We start from the raw sequence: 17,903 nt of genomic DNA, 5'->3' as shown, positions 1-17,903 counted from the left end.
CAGAGACAATGATAAAAAAACAAAGAATCTGAAACAAAGAGTAACCAAAATCTAAATAAATACAATAACAAATAATGTCATTCATTATGCAGGTAATGTGCAAACGGATTTTTACCCTAATGGCATTCATCTTTCAACTGAAAGCTACACAGCACTGAAACACAGATTAAGGCTTCTCTGTTTAGCAGACAAAGTCCACTTTCTCCTGGTCAGTTATAACATCTATTTAACTAAGCTATTCCCAAAATATCCACACAGAAAAATGCTATTGCACATACATATAAAGACAAAACTTATACAAGGATTGGGCCAACCTGCCAAAATTTTCCAGCGTACTGGTGCTGTGGTTTAAACCAATTTTAATGAGCTGTGTGCTGAAGTCGTAGACTGACTATCTCTGAATCTTAAAACATAGATTGGCTTCAATTTGCACAGAACAAATACATACAAAATATAACTATGAATAAATCTAAATATATAAAACTGTATTTACATACCACAATGTGTACCAAAACAGAATTTTTATATTATTAAATGTTAAGAACAAAAGCAGTATTAAATAAGTACTTTAGAGCTGTCTCCCTCATCTTTTTGGTAATGAAGTCCATTGAAGGCCTTGGGCTGATCTACCTTTATTCCATTACAGATCTATTTCTAGATTCACTGTTTACAAAGCCAAGAGGTTTGTGGATGATACATTAAATATGGGGCGGGTCTGTTCTCCCAGCTCATTTGAAGGCAACACATAACAGCATCATTCTTAAATGAAAGGAGTACATGTATGACAGAAAATATTTTGCACTAAATGGAAGTTATAGAGAGTGGAATATTGAACAAACCAAGATTCTATGTCTAAAAGTCTATGAACCCTCTGGTGCATGCCAGTTTGCAACAAAGCAGAACCACTGGCATGATCACTGTGGAAGTTTTTAATGCCTGTCATCCATCATTTTTATTTGGCCTTCTTTTAATCTTGTCAGGAAAACCAAGATGTTGCTAAAAATAGATTCAAGGTAAAGTAACAAAAAGTAATCTTTTCCCTATAAATGTTATCCATAAAGATGATAATTCCTGTTTTTTTCACTCTGCTTGAGTTTAACTTCAGTCACTCTAAGTAAGATAATCTCACTCTAATCCTAATTCTCCCTGTCTGTTCGGTTCATTTTTAAAACAAGGACATAGAGATCATATAACCCTCTTTCTGTGATGTCATTAAACCTCCTTCTGTGCTGTACAAAGTGATTCCTCTTTGCATACATCCAGTGCATGTCTCTTTTAAATGTGTAAAATCCTGCTTAATGGTTTATAATGAGAGCTCTCATCATCAACCATAAACTTCAATTGCAACAATCTTGCTAAATTAACAATATGAGTGGCAGAATTAGTGCTAGTGATGCATAAGAAATAAAAAGCAGATCGGATAGATTCAACAATTCAACCCTGGTGAGCAAAATAACAGATTAAATAAATGGAAAGTGTTCTACTGACTGCTTTTATACCAGTAGATTTAAATGGATGGAAAAAAAACCTTTACCACATAATTCAACAATATCTAACATGTTATGCAGATGATATTAGAATGATTTTCATTCTAATATCATATCATATTTAGCATGATTTGCTAAGTGTATTAAACAACATGAGATGAAAAATGTTGTGAATTTGTGCTATATAAATAAACTTAATTGAATTGAAATAAAGTTTTAATTGCATGAATTCTAATGAAGGGCCTGATGATTAGATGGTACAGCAACATGCCTGTTCATGTTGAATTGCTCCATATTCCATTTCTGAGCTAACTGTTTGCAAAAAGACAATATAATTTGAAGATATTCTTGTGAAAATGTTTGCAAACATTTTAACCTTAGTCACACTGAAATCACAATTTATTTCATAGAAACTTGACATGACAGATCAAACCAGAAAATTATATATTTTTTGTAAATAGGAATGTTGAATGTGTAATAGTATAATGTATTTAGAGTTCATATACTATATACCTGTTATCTATAGAGTTAAAATAGTTTTTACAGCAATCAAAGTGTAAATACAGTTACTCTGTGAAGGCCTCAGAGGACACTAGTGGACCAAAAGCCTGTCGACCAAGAAGTATAGCAGACAGTTCTACAGTTGTGGAAAAGCTTAAAACAGATATTATAAATGGTTACAAAATAGGTTTTATACAGCTAAAAAGTGAGAAGTATTTCCTAAAGAATAATTTGCAACAACAACAAAAAACACTGTTTCCAGGACAAGAATATATTTGAATATTTCAGAGTTTCTCTTTTTACATTTTGGCTAAGAGTAATGCAATCTGTGCAATTCCACAGGAAACCATTTTACTGTTGCATGCTTTGTGCATGTGTGGGTTCTCTCCAGGTACTCCAGCTTAATGTCACAGTCCTAAAACATGACTGTTAGGTTAAATGGTGAGCTGTCCAAGGTGACCCATAGTCTGCTGTAGATAGGCACCAGCCCCGCCATGTTCCGGACATAATAAACGAGAGAAGATGGATGGATGAATGAATAGTGATATATAAATCAACAAGAAATACAAACCCCAATAATGATTAGGAGGATTCACCTTTTCTCAGGCAAATTCACTTTTAGAGTAATGTCAGAGGCAGAACCTTTAAACTTTCCCTGAGACTGCTAAAAAGGCTGTGCTGGACTCAGCAAGATATCCTGCAGTGGTTTGTGCTGCAAGCAGTGGCAGTAACTTGTGAAGGTGAGTGTACAAGTGGAGTTATTTAGCCCTTTAATTTGTCATTAAGTCAAGAAAATAGAACTCAGAACTAAGGCTGGGCAAATCATTGATAAAAATAATTAAATTTAATTGTTTACTTGTGATGATTTAATTGATGGAAAATCAAGATTTTTAATCACCACTACTCTGCTTGGCCTTCCATATATCGGTTCAACACTCTTTGTTCTTAGATGTGCTATAACTGTTGAAATAGTTCTCTGTGTGATAAGACTATCTGCAAACATTTAGTTTGTTGTATTTTAATTGTTTTTTGTGAATCAAGTTTATGTTACAAGCATATTTCACAGATTGAAATCAAATTTCCTAATTTTTAAAGGAAGATACATCATTTATAATTTTTATTCTGAAACTTAAATATGAACTAGATAAAAAGATTTTTGGTTGGAAGAAACTGGAGATTAGATTTTTAAGCCATATCGTCCAGCTTTACTTAAAACTTCATCGGTGCAGTCAGTTTATCATGAGTTAGCACACATTTAAATCTGCTTTCAGTGTTTGCAGCAGGATTGAGCTTTGTGTGGTCAGGCAACTCTGGCAATTGTCTCAGCCGGTTGTCTGATTCAACTTCTCTAACTTCTGTCAGTGGTCATTTCTTCAGCCTAGTCATCAAGATTTTCCTGAAACCTTTCACTGAAATGTGCATTTTGGAGTTTCTGGAGTGGCAGAGCTCCACAGACAAGCTGATAAGCTAGCTAAGAGAACTGACTGGTAGCACTGGAAATCCTGTTACATCAGCCTTAAGTTGACCAGTCACTCCATGATTTTCCACTATCCTTCATATGTTTGTTTCAAAGTAAACACAAAGCATTTATTAGGTATACGTGGAAAAAATGCTAATAGCAAATTATAAAATTCAACGGTTTTTTTTTTGCTCTGAAGTTTGAAATATTTGGTTAATCTACGTTCTACTTATAAAACTTTGCCAAAATTCAGTAAAAAAATAAATATGTTAATCCAATACTAATAAAAGTAATCATCCTCATTCTTCCTTTTAAATAAAAATATTATATTTAGTTTTATTTTAAACAAATAAATGCCCGAGCTACAGTTTATGTAATTACTAAGTTATTCATTTATATGAACATATTTTTTTTCAGTGATGTCTATGTCTTTCACAGATATTTGTTATTTTCCCTCTACAAAATTAAAAGGTGCATAATATGTGATATATTCATTTCCTTCTCCTGTTTTATGGTTTTAATGGGGCCCTCTAATCATGCTCTTTTTCATTAGTGTTTTGATGTTTTTCTGTGTCCTGTATTTGCTTTCTAAGTTGCATGTCTCTTCAAACTTGTATTTTGGTCTCATAATAACAAAAAAGAAATATTGGTTTTTGAAAGGCAGCATTTGTTATTGCTACCTTTTTCTAAAGCAATTTCAGTGAGTTACTGACAACTGCAGATGTAGTTTGAGGAACTAAAGTTCAATGGGATCAAACTGGAATTCCGCGATAAATCAGTTTTCTAAGATGGGGAACTATGTGAATCAGTATCCCAATTCTTGCCACGATTTTTCTTCCTGTTTCTCTCTGCCATGACGACAGCTGCCATCACAGTCACCAGCACAGTGACAGTGATAACAAGGACAGTAGCAGTCTCTGCAAAACAGAGTTGGCTGTCCACCCAGGCTAGCGAAGCCCCCGTGAGCTGCGGAGGGTCTTGGCAGGTCACATTTCGGTAGTCGTCAATATGAAGGTGACGCACGTGTAAGATCTTACTGAAGACACGATGCAGCTCACAGTCACAGCTCCATGGGTTGCCTACAAAGGTAAAAAAGTAACAGAGAAACATGTTTTCACTCTGCTTTTATTTGTATTGTATTTCTTTTAAATTGAAAATAGAGTTTGAGGCCCATTTCCACCTTGAGAGACTCACACAGAGAAAAGCTTCAACTAGAAAATGTTCAATTTATTTATACAGGTAACAAAATCATATTCTTCAACATATTTCTGTCTAAGTAAAATCAGTTAATTGCATTGATTCATGAACTCTCTGCAATACCTCACACTAAGCATGCATGTAGCAACAGTGGTGAGGAAAACTCCCTTTTAACAGAAAGAAACCTCCAGGAGAACCAGGCTCAGTGTGAGCAGCCATCTACTTGGGCCGACTGGCGTTCAAGGAGATAGAAGCAGATGAAGATATAAATGAAACAATTTCTTTGGCCCTTGGGCCCCGGCAGAAGACATTTGCTTCGATGAGCAACCTACAAAACGATAAGAGTAGTTTTAACCCCCGGGGCACGGACACTGATGGTGGAATAAGCCAGAGGGTGAGTGGGACTGAAAATGAGGGAAGAGGTGGGTGAAAGTTTGCTTCCATGTGGAAGAGAGAAGCTGGGCCAGGAGCTAAATGAAGGGGATCTTGCAAGGTGATTGACTTCAGAGGAGGTGTGGTCTCAATTTGTTTGGTGGGGCTGAACAAGTAACATTTCAGGTGGTATAGGTGAAGCTTACAAGAGTCTTCCAGATTTAATTTATACTTAAGCCTTATTTTGAAGTTCATAGTTGGCAAAGATTTTATATTCCACAACAGATTAACTTAGAATTTCAGTTTAAGCTCTATTAATTATACTATTTTACTAACTATTTTGGCGTTATTATAGGAAGATATATATAACTCTCTAAATTTTTTCGTGACATTAAGGCTAAAAGTCACAAAGACTAAAAATATATACTGTTGCAGTAGTCTTTTAATATTTCATTCCTGTCTTTGTTCTCTTTTGCCCAATATCAGCCTCAATGAAATTATACCTTAACATTGGTCAGGAACAGAGGTATCAAGAATCAAATAGTACAAATACTTTGTTACTGTACTTAAGTACACTTTTTAGGTATCTATACTTTGCTCCATTAGTTCTTTTTCTTCCTACTTCTGACTTCTACCCATTACATTTTCACAAAAGTATCTGTACTTTCTATTCCTTACATTTTTAAAACAAACGTTACTTATGACTTTTGGCTTTGGTTTGATGCAGAGATCACGCATTAGCGGCCCGCAGTCCAGATCTGGACCCAACCCGATTTAAAACATTTCTAAATTACCACATGTTGTCTGACGACAGTGTCTAAAGTCACTTGCGCCACGTCTCCTGTTACCCCGAAATCCCACATCCTCCGTCATAGCAGCGCTCCAGAACTAAGCAAAGCCTACAGCCTACGCTGTTCTTCCAGTATTGCTGTGCTCCGACTTATCCTCGGAGCTCAAGGAGAGCATGTGCGATATTATCGTTGAATTCGTTGGAGCAAAACATGCAGAAATTAACGCTTAATTTAGTAACATATTTAAAAAATCCCATCAGCATCAGCATGTGCGGTTTCTGATGGATATGAAAAATCTGCTTCCTGGTCTGTTGAAGTACCAATAGTTTGCATCCAATCTTTTAAATAAACGGTGTTAGTTTTTTGAAATATATAAATATTATGCTCTAATTTGTAGTAACCGATCTTCTGTTACTATATTTTAATTTGACAAACTGGATCTTCCCGCCGTTCTTTTTCCTGTTTGGTGTGATTGTGTAACCCAGGTAAACATAGCCCTCACTAAACATAAACCTTTTCATAAAAATAGCTATAAAATGCTCAAATAAGAAATAAATAAATAGGAAATAAATAGGTCTCAAAATAGTTAAAAAATATTAATAATAATAATTACAGATATTATAAATGGTGTATTTCATTTTATGATATTTTATTTTGTTTGAAACTACAAAAGAGATTTGATTTCATTGAAATTTGAAGCTGAAGTAGTCCATTTATGTTGTTTTATGTTAAAGACACAAAACAAAAACAAAAACCTTGATATTAACAAATGGACTGGTGTGGGTGAAGCATTTTTCCCCAAAACACACAATGTTCAGAAGCCAAACTGACGTACTCTCACCGGCCACTTTATTAGGTACACCTGTCCAACTGCTCGTTAACACTTAATTTTTAAGCAACCAATCACATGGCGGCAACTCAGTGCATTTAGGCATGTAGACATGGTCAAGACAATCTCCTGCAGTGCAAACCGAGCATCAGTATGGGGAAGAAAGGTGATTTGAGTGACTTTGAACGTGGCATGATTGTTGGTGCCAGAAGGGCTGGTCTGAGTATTTCAGAAACTGCTGATCTACTGGGATTTTCACGCACAACCATCTCTAGGGTTTACAGAGAATGGTCCCAAAAAGAAAAAACATCCAGTGAGCGGCAGTTCTGTGGGCAGAAATGCCTTGTTGATGCCAGAGGTCAGAGGAGAATGGCCAGACTGGTTGGAGCTGATAGAAGGGCAACAGTGACTCAAATAACCACCCGTTATAACCAAGGTGGGCAGAAAAGCATCTCTGAGCGCACAGTACGTCGAACTTTGAGGCAGATGGGCTACAGCAGCAGAAGACCACACCGGGTGCCACTACTTTCAGCTAAGAACAGGAAACTGAGGCTACAATTTGTACAAGCTCATCGAAATTGGACAATAGAAGATTGGAAAAACGTTGCCTGGTCTGATGAGTCCCGATTTCTGCTGCGACATTCGGATGGTAGGGTCAGAATTTGGCGTCTACAACATGAAAGCATGGATCCATCCTCCCTTGTATCAACGGTTCAGGCTGCTGGTGGTGGTGGTGTCATGGTGTGGGGAATATTTTCATGGTACTCTTTGGGCCCCTTGGTACCAATTGAGCATTGTTGCAACGCCACAGCCTACCTGAGTATTGTTGCTGACCATGTCCATTGCTTTATGACCACAATGTACCCACTTCTGATGGCTACTTTCAGCAGGATAATGCGCCATGTCATAAAGCTGGAATCATCTCAGACTGGTTTCTTGAACATGACAATGAGTTCACTGTACTCAAATGGCCTCCACAGTCACCAGATCTCAATCCAATAGAGCGTCTTTGGGATGTGGTGGAACGGGAGATTCGCATCATGGATGTGCAGCCGACAAATCTGTGTGATGCCATCATGTCAATATGGACCAAACTCCCTGAGGAATGCTTCCAGCACCTTGTTGAATCTATGCCACGAAGAATTGAGGCAGTTCTGAAGGCAAAAGGGGGTCCAACCCGTTACTAGCATGGGGTACCTAATAAAGTGGCCAGTGAGTGTATATGTTACTTTATTCAGTAGAAAGCAAAGTTAAAAAGAAATTTTGTTAAGCTTTATTGGTTATAAAACCAGGCCTTTAAGTTTCTGCTGGAGACTGGAACGGAAAAGTAGAACCCAGGAGCCCTGTAACTGCCGTCTAGCAGGAGATACGCCCTCTGCTGGACATTTCAAATCATCCAAACTGGTATGACCTGCCCATTTTTTTCCTGCTAAAAAAGCAGTGGATTCAGAAAACCAGGGTTAACCCTTCAGGATCAACAGAGGGAAAGGACATTGATTGAAGCACAAGTTATCCAATCTTTTGCTGGATTGTTTCTGTTGTGTTTTATTGATTTTCTTTCTGAAGCATTTTCAGTATCATTGTAAGTGTGTGGAATGTAAATTGTCTGTTGGGTTATAATAGAAACAAGAACTAGTTAAAATTAAACCCTTAACTTCCTAAAAAGAACTCTACATAACTGAAATTGATTTTAAAAAGAGATTCATTCGTACAAACTATAAATGAAATAGTTAATAGTATCATTCTTGAACTTAAATATAACTTTAACCTAGGTTTAAATAAATAGTATCCTTTAATACCTAAAATTAGGTGTAGATGTGAAACAGGGGTCAAACCGATCATTCTGAAAGAAATAGGGAAACTATTGTGGATTGAATTTTGTGTCATTGTATGTCTATTGTTTGTAATATTGCTCTTTTCAAATAATAAGACGGCAGTTTAATTATATTTTCTGGTCTGTGGTCATTAATACACTTACATATTTCTCTACTTTCATAGCCGAACCTAGCACTGGTCTTATTATCTGTTATATCAAATGTAAACTCATTGTAAGTGTTACAATTGCAATAGCCTTTTTGACCTGGCCGGAACGGAGCGGAGCCTGAACATTTAGAGAATGTTTGGCTCAACCTGCTGCTGTGAAGCATGATTCTCCACCATGAACAAAATCAAAAATAAATATGGATCCAGGCTCAAAATGAGCACCTTGATATGTTCTTGAGAAAGGCTTTGTCTTTATTCAAATCCAGGTTTAAAGCCTTGCAGGGCAGCCTAAAGCCCACTGCTCTCATTGAGCCAGACAAAAACAAACAAACAAAAAAAAAAAACAATCGGTTCAGGTGTTTTAAAAAATATATGAATCAGGAAATTGTCTATATACCAAACTAAAAGATTGTTGTTCTCTACTTCAGAAAACACTTTACATTTTTAAAAAGTTTCTATTTTTTTAAAAGATGTTGAAAGGTCGGACACAGGCGAGAGCGTATCGGGAGATGGAGACAGAGCCCAACAAGACCTCCCTCATCCTTGGCCCTATCTCAAAGGAATTTTCAAAATAGTCGTAAAATTGACCTTTCATATACTATAGTGGCTGTTTTTTAAAAGTTTACTTTATAGTTTTATACTTTAAGTAGTTTTTGTAGCACATACTTTTTCACCTTTACTTGAGTATAGAGGTCAAGTTGATATTTCAACTTTTACCAGGGTGTTTTTAAACTGCAGTATTTATTCTTGTACTTAAGTAACAAATGTGTGTACTTTTGACACCACTGGTCAAGAATTAGAATTAACAATTTTCTTTGAAATTTCTTTTTACAGCTGTATGCTCATGTCGCCATTCAGACCTTTGGTGCAACTACAATTTAATAAAAAGAGACTAGGGACAGATCATGTAACTTCTTGCTTTTGAAAACTAGGAATTTCAGAGATTAAAGCATGTATCGTTCTTACTCTTCACCAGCAGCAGTTCATGCCATCAGCTTCAAAGTTAAGTTTAAAAGCGGCCATCAAAGGTCAAATGCAGACCGCAAATGAAGATACTGTTGAATCCTTTGAATGATTGTGAGACAGAATCTATATGTAGGTTGTGGGTGATGTATGCAGATCCTTTAGGGATGTTTTTTTGTCTATGTTGTGCTCTAAATAGGCGTTAGCTATTAATGTTAAATAGAATTTAAAGAATTGGCAATTTGATTTAAACTGTCATGTCAACTAAGCTTATTTAGGAGACATAAGAGGCTAATTAACAAAAACCTGGGGGGTTGTCAGGTCTGAATGCATAAAGGATTTACTTTACATTGAATAACCCATTACTACTTGCAGTAATAGAGAAAAAGTATATAAATTTTTTGTTATGTTATCAAAAAATGCTAACATATTCCCTGCTGCTACACTTGCATGTTTAAATATGTAAAATGTGTAAAGAAAGAAATCTTATCTGATTCTATTACTAAAGTTCAGATTTATAACATTTAAGTATTTTTATCACCGAGCAGGAAATGTCTCCAGATTTTGTCTCAGGAATCTGATCGCCTTAAATTGGTATCATACCAGTAGGCACTAACTGCTTAGATCTAGATTAGATGAGATATTAGATGAAACCTAAAGGAAACACCTTAAAAGAACCTAGTTAAATACTATGACTTTGTGATTTTTCAAGGACTAGTTCTATGCTACAGTAAGATACCCAGGTTCAGCTGCAGTAAGTGAGATATTAGCTGTAAAATAACCCTTTATTAGCTGCACATTGGCTCAGTATGTAGCTCTGTTTCATTCCAGCAAGAAGGCTCCAGGTTCAGTTCCCAGCCATGGAGTTTGCATGTTTTCCCTGAGCAAGCGTGGGTTCTCTCCGGGTACTCCAGCTTCCTTCCACAGTCCAAAAATATGACTGTTAGGTTCATTGTCTTTTCAAAATTATCCTAAGGTGTTAGTGTGTGTGTGAATAGTTGTTTGTCTTTATATGTCTCTGTGTTTCCCTGCAACAGACTGGTGACCTGTCCAGGGTGTACCCCGCCCCTCCCCCATAGACTGCTGGAGATAGGCACCAGCCCCACCATGACTCTGATGTAATAATCAGGAGAAGAAGGATGGACAGACAGATGGATAAGCTTTTATAAGTTATTTTAAAAAGTGTCACTTTAATATCCCTATGACACTCATAACCCATCTACTAGGGGCTGGGCTCTTTTATTTGGTTGCATCATTTAAAGTCAGGTTTAGAAATAATGGCCAAAGAAGAACCAATCAAAAATGTTTCAGTTAACCTGAAAGCTGAATGTGTGTTGCTGTTGTATGAAGACTGATGAAGGTCTTAAACTTCAGGTGATGTAAGTTGTTTCCCTCCAGATTGAGAACCGCCAGACTATGGAGGGGAGCCAGGGCATCAGTATCTATCTGGGAAATGTTGTTGTTACTCAGCTGGAGCACCTAAACCGACAAAAATGGATACATTTCATACAAGCACTTGTTTTCAAAATCATTCCAAAAAAGGCCGACCTATTAATCCTTGTCTATTTCCATGTCACACTGTTAATCAATACCACAATTTTTTCGTCTTAAGATACATTGTATTATATAATTATATATACAGTTACTAAATAGTGGTTCTATAGAATTATTTTATGCTCAGTATTGAATTCCAACAAAACACCTTAATAAATACAAACAACATTGGAGTATTTACCTCAAGTCCAGGCAGCATATCCAGACTACCCTGCTCCACCACAGTCAATCTGTTGTTGTGCAGATAGAGCTGTCTCAGCCTAGAGAGGCCCCTAAACACACCAGGGCCAACAGATACCAATCGGTTATGACTGAGGTCCAGCTTCTCCATGTTGTCCCAATACTCCAAGCTTTGAGCACAGAAAGAGTTCATTTTAATTCAGACAAAACAATAATTCTTTACCTTTTTTTTTTTTTTTACCCCAAAATACCAACATTTTGTTCAGTAAAATGTATAATTGACTTTGATATGAGAACTTAGGAGCTTCTTTGAAAACCAAAAATTTTTTTTACACCTTGATACATTGCAAACACAAATTTTTGTTTTATTTTTTATATATATATTGTTTATCTGACAAACCAACTCAAGGAAACCTAATTAAAAAAAATGTGGTCTGCATTTGTGTTTCGCCCTCCCAGAGATTATTTTTAATACAGCCATGTTTCAGATCACCTTGAAGAGCCCTTAGCCATCTATGTGGCAGAATTGCACATCTTAATACATTCTTCAAACTGGATTTGAAAGAGGTTGTTTTCTACGGTTTCTCCTGTATTTGGTTAGAACTGACCACATGGCTCTCTACAGGAGAAAAACATTTCCAGAGCATAATGCTGCCACCATTGCTGTTCTTGGTGGAAGATCGGTGTTCAGGGTATTACTGAATACTGGAACAGGAAATCTAAATGTAAGAAGAACACTGTTGTTGATATAAAGTATATTTAAAAGATATAAAAAATTATTTCTGTCCTTCCTGTGAACTATGCACACTTAGACAGACTGAGACAGGCACCGTTACTTTGTTTTTATTTCCACCTTTACGGTTTAACATTTTCAAGGTTACACACTGACCTTGAGTCATTTATGGAGTTGAGTAATTAATGTGTGCAAGGAAAAAAAACAGTACTCAGTTTCCAGCTTTCAAAAACGTACCATGCAGCAATTGAGTTAATCCTTTCCCTTTTTCATTGCAACCCCACCTCCTGCACAGGAAAGTGGAGGACCTCGCCTATTCAGCCAGTCCGACGATACCCTTTAACGACCGACCTTTCAGACACCTAGATGGATATGGGGTAGTGCAGTCTAATAAGTGAAGCTAAAAGATCCCCATTCCAAATGGTGGACCCCTTCGTCTGTTCCAATTAGCAAGTTTTCAAAACCGGCTTTTGTTGGGCTACTGCATAAAACCTATTCCTGACATTTGAATTGAAAAATAAAAAGCGGAAAGTCTTCAAACTCGGAAACCAAGTCCAGTGGATTGTTTTTAATTTTTTTGGAATGACTATGACCTGGATGACTGAGAACTTATCTAAAGAGAAAAAGTAGTAACTAAAGTTTACACTGTCTGGCAGTAGTGGACAAAGTACTTAACTATAGCACTTAAGTACTATATTATTATTATTATGAGTATTGATACTCATTGTCCAATCTTAGTCAACTACAAGTAAAAGTTACTCTGTCAAACACCTACTCAAGTTTAAGTATTGAAGTACCCACTTTTAAAGTATTCAAAAGTACAGATTAAAATTTTCTAATATCTACTTTTCTGTATAATTTTCAGAGTAATATTAAAGAACCTTGTAACTTTTAGAAACCACCTGATGTATTGATTCTTATAAAAACCTGCTACAAATTCTAAACCATCAATAAAGAACTTAATAGCATGAAAATGCCACAAATAAATAAGAACAGCGACTGATTTATTATTCAAAAACAATCCAAAAAGAAAACAGGAGTGTCTTGATTCTCCTCATGCTTTCACTATGGAATAGAGGTTTAAGGTTGCATCTATTACCACAAAGAAACTACAACTCTGATTTCAGATTAGTTGATTACTTGGTCACATGGGAACAACTAATGCGTAAATAAAACTATTAAGTACAAAAAACTTTTTATTTGAGTTTTACATGTGTGGAATTTCATGCAAATCTCTTAAACAGTGGTGTCCAGATTCAGTCCTAAGGGCTGCTCTTTCAAGAAAGAAAAACAACAACGGCGGAATATAAAGCTAAGCTGAGCCAAAAGGAACAAGGAACTTTAGCATCTTATTAGAAATTGAGTGGAGTAGGAAGTACAATATTTGACTTTAAAATGTAGTGGAGTGAAAGTTATAAGTATCTCCAAAAACGTGACTCAAGTAAAGTAAGATACTCAAAAAAGTACTTAAGTACTGTAATCAAGTAAATGTACTTTGTTACGTTCCATCACTACTGTTCGGTATGAAGCAAAGCATGATGCAGGTTGGGCTTATTTCTTCTGATCATCGCCTCCATGCAGAAAATCTTGGGGAGCAGCTCCTCACCAAGACAGAAAGAAGTAAAGGAATGATCATATATTAAGTCCTCTGAGTCCTAATATTAATTGTAGAACCATATATTTCCCTTAATTCCTTTCAGTAACAACATCCTGTGGTTTTCCTTGATAGACCTGCATTTTCCAGTCTAAATTTGCTCAGCATCACATGTTGCCCACATCTTTTGGCCATATATACTGCTTGAAGGGGCAGCATCAAATGAAAGCAACAAGATGCTCTCCCACTGTGATATTTGGACTTCGTTATTGGTGAGTGGCAGGCTCTGTTCCCACACATCCCTAGCTTTCTCTTACTGCTGCTGGTTTGTCTTGTTGACAACAATCTGGTTTTATATCCCGGTTCTCAAAGTGAATCCCACACTACAACCTGTGGAGTGACATAAAAGCCTGAAAAATTGCTTCTACAACTAATTGTATGTTTTATTCCCAATACATCTTTGTAGATCCAGATCAGATCAGAACACACCCAAGCGTGATTTCCATGAGTAATCTCACGTTTAATTTCTTTTTTTTTTTTACACTCTTTTCAGATCTCATTATTTGGATTTGTTGAAGAACAAAAACCTACAATTCTATAGGAGTTTCATAACACTGACAAAATTCTATGTAAATCAACAATGAGTTTTGTTTGTTTAAATCCACTTTTTTTTCTTTACCAGATCACAACATGGGTAAGAGAAAGTTAAGAAACATGCTTTTATTTGAAACCAAAACAGGTACCTGAATCCTGATATATAAAGTAAGTTGTTGTGTTCCAGTCGCAGCTCCTTGAGAGCAGACATGCTGGAGGAGAGGTCCACAGGGAGCGTTATTAACTGATTCCAGCTGAGATCCAACTTCTCCAGGAAGGACAAAGAGAAAAAAGCCTGTGAAGACAAAGATAAATTATTTTTTACAATCTAGTTGAACATTTCTTCAATTGACCAGCTTGCCTCTTTGTCACTGTCTTTCTGGAAAGGCAGAATCCAGCAATCTTTAAATGACCCATCTAGTTTATTTTGTCAACAGCGTGCTCATAGCAAATGCATTGTAACATATTCATTAATAAAGATAGCATCTGCACTCTCCACATGATCTGATTCTAGCTACTTGTCTGGAAAGGTTGCTAGGCGATGATGTAACTGCAATCCGAGAGAGAGCAAAAAAAATCCGCAAGCAGAGCCTACGGGTTTGCGAATGTATCTGAGACTCGAGCAGAGCGCGGTTTGTGCGCAAAGAGAAGGAGGCAAGCAAGAGGAGAAAATATCTGTGCAAGAAGCATTAAATCTGAGAGAAGAAACAAAGATTTTAGAGAGAAGAGAAACTATTTGAGAGAGAGCGCATATTTTGAGTATGAGCAGCATTATAAGTTTTGAGTGCAAGAAGATGAAATTATTTTCTCAAATTGAAATTATGTGCTCCTGCATTATGGCAGGATAATTACCCCATACTAGTTTACCTTTATATTTTCTAACATGGAGAGTATTTATGGATCAGTGCTTTGATGTTGTTTTTGTTTGTCTCCTTCTATCTCATGAGTCCCAGTCAGCCTCGGCAGATGGCCACTCACACTGAGCCTGGTTCTGCTGCAGGTTAAAAGGGAGTTTTCGTCTCCTCTGTTGCTACATGCAAGACTCATATCTAACCCTAACCTCAACACTGCCCCCCACCTCATTTCTTGGACCCCCTTTCTTTACTGAAAAGATGAACATGGAACTTTCATGCATCTGGAAATTGTACTGAAGGAGCACAGTTCCTTTCCTGGAAGCTAGACTGCTTTCTTTTGCTAATGCATGTTAGAAGTGTACCTATTTAAAGCTCAGATGGAGTGAACAAAAAAATTCTGACGCTAATTAGGTAATGACATCATTAGGTATATTAAGGTATGGTAATTATAATATGCAATTAGAGAAATCGCTTTTATTCGTCAGACAACTAAAATCTAAATAACTTTGATAATGATTACTAAATTACCTAAAAACTTTAGTTTGATTATATTTAAACTGTAATTGAATAGTTTTCTATCTTCCCAGATCTTGTATTTACATACAAGATCTGGAAGGATAGAAAACTGGTTTTACTACAGTCTAATTGGGATAATGCTTCAGGCTCTAAGCCGGTCTGTTCTGCCTACCTGGGGTTGAATTTCTCTGATCTGATTGTTGGTCAGCACCAGTACCCTCAAGGACCACAGTCCAACGAAGGCTCGGGTTCCTATGGTGCTCAGATTGTTTCCTCCCAGCTCGAGCAGCCATGTGCCACGAGGGAGGCCCCTGGGTACATGTTCAAAATTGGCAAGGCGGCAGTCCACCAGTTCAGCCTGTTCATAGCAAATGCATTGGTGTGGACACACATGTGTGCTTCCAGCAGATGGGATTAGCAGCCCAGGGAAATGGATGAAAAACATGAGGATGACAATGTAAAAGAAAATAATGTTCATATTTGACAATGATTGAAGGCTAAGAGTGAAAGATTCAAATACGTTACATCCCTTTTTTTCTGCTCCCAACATTATGGTCAGTATCGACACAGCTCTGAAAAAATAAAGGAAAAACAGAGACTTTACAACAAGGTTTAAATTGATACCATTAAACATCTTGAAAGATTGCAGTACCTTATATACGTCTCTTTAACTTGTTCTATTTTTTCTTACATTACAACTACAAACATTATTATATTAATTTGGTATTCCATGTGATAGACCAAATATTTAGCTTGTTTGCAGCTGGGAGCTGCCAAAGATCAGGTGTTGCATCAGGGGAGAGGGGGAATATTTGATCAGCTCCTGTTGAAGAACCTATCCAGATCAATTAGCCAACCCACAATGTCCTGCAGCACAGGAGTTTGGTTGGTAACTTAAAATTGAGATTTGCTTCTCTGAAACCCAATGAGGTTATATTAATGCAGTTATTCCCCCATCTTTTTCCTGTTTATGTTTTCTTATTGTTTCTATTTTTTTTCCTATTTATGATCTTTCTTCTCAGTTCCTTCTGCATAATCTTTATCTCAGGGTGACCAGGGCTTGTTTTTTGAGAAATATTACCTTAATGTGGGCAACATTATGGTCCACACAGAACTTTATGGATTTTTCAATGCTTGAATATACTCTTGATTGTGAAAAAATATATGCTGAGTTGCAGGATGTATGTGAGCCAGACCTACAAACCTGACCAGCTCATTTAGATCAGTTCTGTTTGGAGGAATGAGCAAAAATTCCAAATACTAAGATAAAATTGGTTTATTTAAATAGCGCAATTCATTTAAATTATTCAAGGAGATTAGTTCAATTGTTCGGAAAGCTTAGGAAACTATTGCTGGATGAGCAAGTGGCAACAGGCATTCATTTAAATTGTTGACTAAATTGTAGCAAGAAAGTCTGTAATTTCAGATTATCCAAGATTTACTGAGAAAGTTTCTTTTCTACTATTTAAAAGGAGATAATGGAGCTCTGCAAAGATGACTGCTTTCATGAAAACATCTCAGGGTACGGAATTTTACTCTGTTTTAATTCCCTTAATGATCAGTTTGAGTTGATCTGATCTGAATTAAAATTAAAGTAGTATTGAGCTTATTTTTCAAATTTTGACTCACCTCTAATGCTGCTGCGGAGCCCAAACATCTTGATAAACATCTTGATGATACCAATTTTTTTATGTCCCTTCAATTAGCTGACTGATGATGAGACAAATGCAGCAGTAGAGATACAGGAATATAAAACAATGAAAGACAATCAATGTTGATAATGGAGGCTTTGAGTTGCAGACAGCTTTGTTAGTAATCCACTAATCCTCTTGAATCACAAAATGCTTCCACTCATCTTCTGACCTCTCTGCATTGATGGGCTTTCTGTCTTCTTTCCCCTCCCTCTTATATCGTGTTAATACCTCTGCGGGTCCCTCCCATCTGTTTGTTTCTGCATAATTGATGTTATATAAAGGAACTAAGCTTAGTGTTTGCAGTCAATGCATTTTAGAGCTTGTCAAGGTTTTTTATTTTGTAGAAAGAATTCTTTGGATAATGTCTAGCAAGAGGAAATAAAGCATTGTTCTTTTGTTTAATATATTATAAATCAGTGAAGTTATCTTAAGGAGCAGATACTGTGCAAACTGTTCACAGAGCTTTATTAAATCAGTCATCCAAGACATACCAAGACATGAGAGGATTGATTAAAGAACTTAACGGCAGATTGACTGGAACTCTAAAGGAGATGCATGGAAAAGTGGCTATAAAACAACAAGCTGCTGATTCTAAGCTTGTA

At 36.5% G+C, this 17,903-nt stretch overlaps 1 protein-coding gene across 1 annotated transcript; it reads right to left on the bottom strand.

Annotated features, from left to right (window-relative positions):
• Positions 1-3,013: 3,013 nt before the first annotated feature.
• On the bottom strand, positions 3,014-17,474 carry LOC119798403 (chondroadherin-like protein). Its single transcript, XM_038307859.1, has 6 exons — positions 17,237-17,474; positions 15,780-16,179; positions 14,387-14,532; positions 11,318-11,486; positions 10,899-11,061; positions 3,014-4,526 (listed from the first exon to the last, which is right to left on the bottom strand). Exons 2-6 carry the CDS (start codon positions 16,155-16,157, stop codon positions 4,231-4,233), a joined length of 1,152 nt encoding a protein of 383 aa, XP_038163787.1. The 5' UTR covers positions 16,158-16,179; positions 17,237-17,474; the 3' UTR covers positions 3,014-4,230.
• Positions 17,475-17,903: the final 429 nt, after the last annotated feature.

The sequence above is a fragment of the Cyprinodon tularosa genome, unplaced genomic scaffold (genome assembly GCF_016077235.1).
Source record: "Cyprinodon tularosa strain WSP-4 unplaced genomic scaffold, ASM1607723v1 ctg622, whole genome shotgun sequence".
Classification (NCBI taxonomy): Eukaryota; Metazoa; Chordata; class Actinopteri; order Cyprinodontiformes; family Cyprinodontidae; genus Cyprinodon; species Cyprinodon tularosa.
This window is presented reverse-complemented; position numbering and strand designations above follow the sequence as displayed.

Coding starts and splice junctions, on each gene's coding strand:
- LOC119798403 (XM_038307859.1), bottom strand. CDS start 16,157: ATGTTGGGAGCAGAAAAAAAGGGATGTAACGTATTTGAATCTTTCACT. Junction 14,533..15,779: donor TCAGAGAAATTCAACCCCAG/GTAGGCAGAACA, acceptor TTGTCTTCACAG/GCTTTTTTCTCTTTGTCCTT. Junction 11,062..11,317: donor ATATGCTGCCTGGACTTGAG/GTAAATACTCCA, acceptor TTGTCGGTTTAG/GTGCTCCAGCTGAGTAACAA.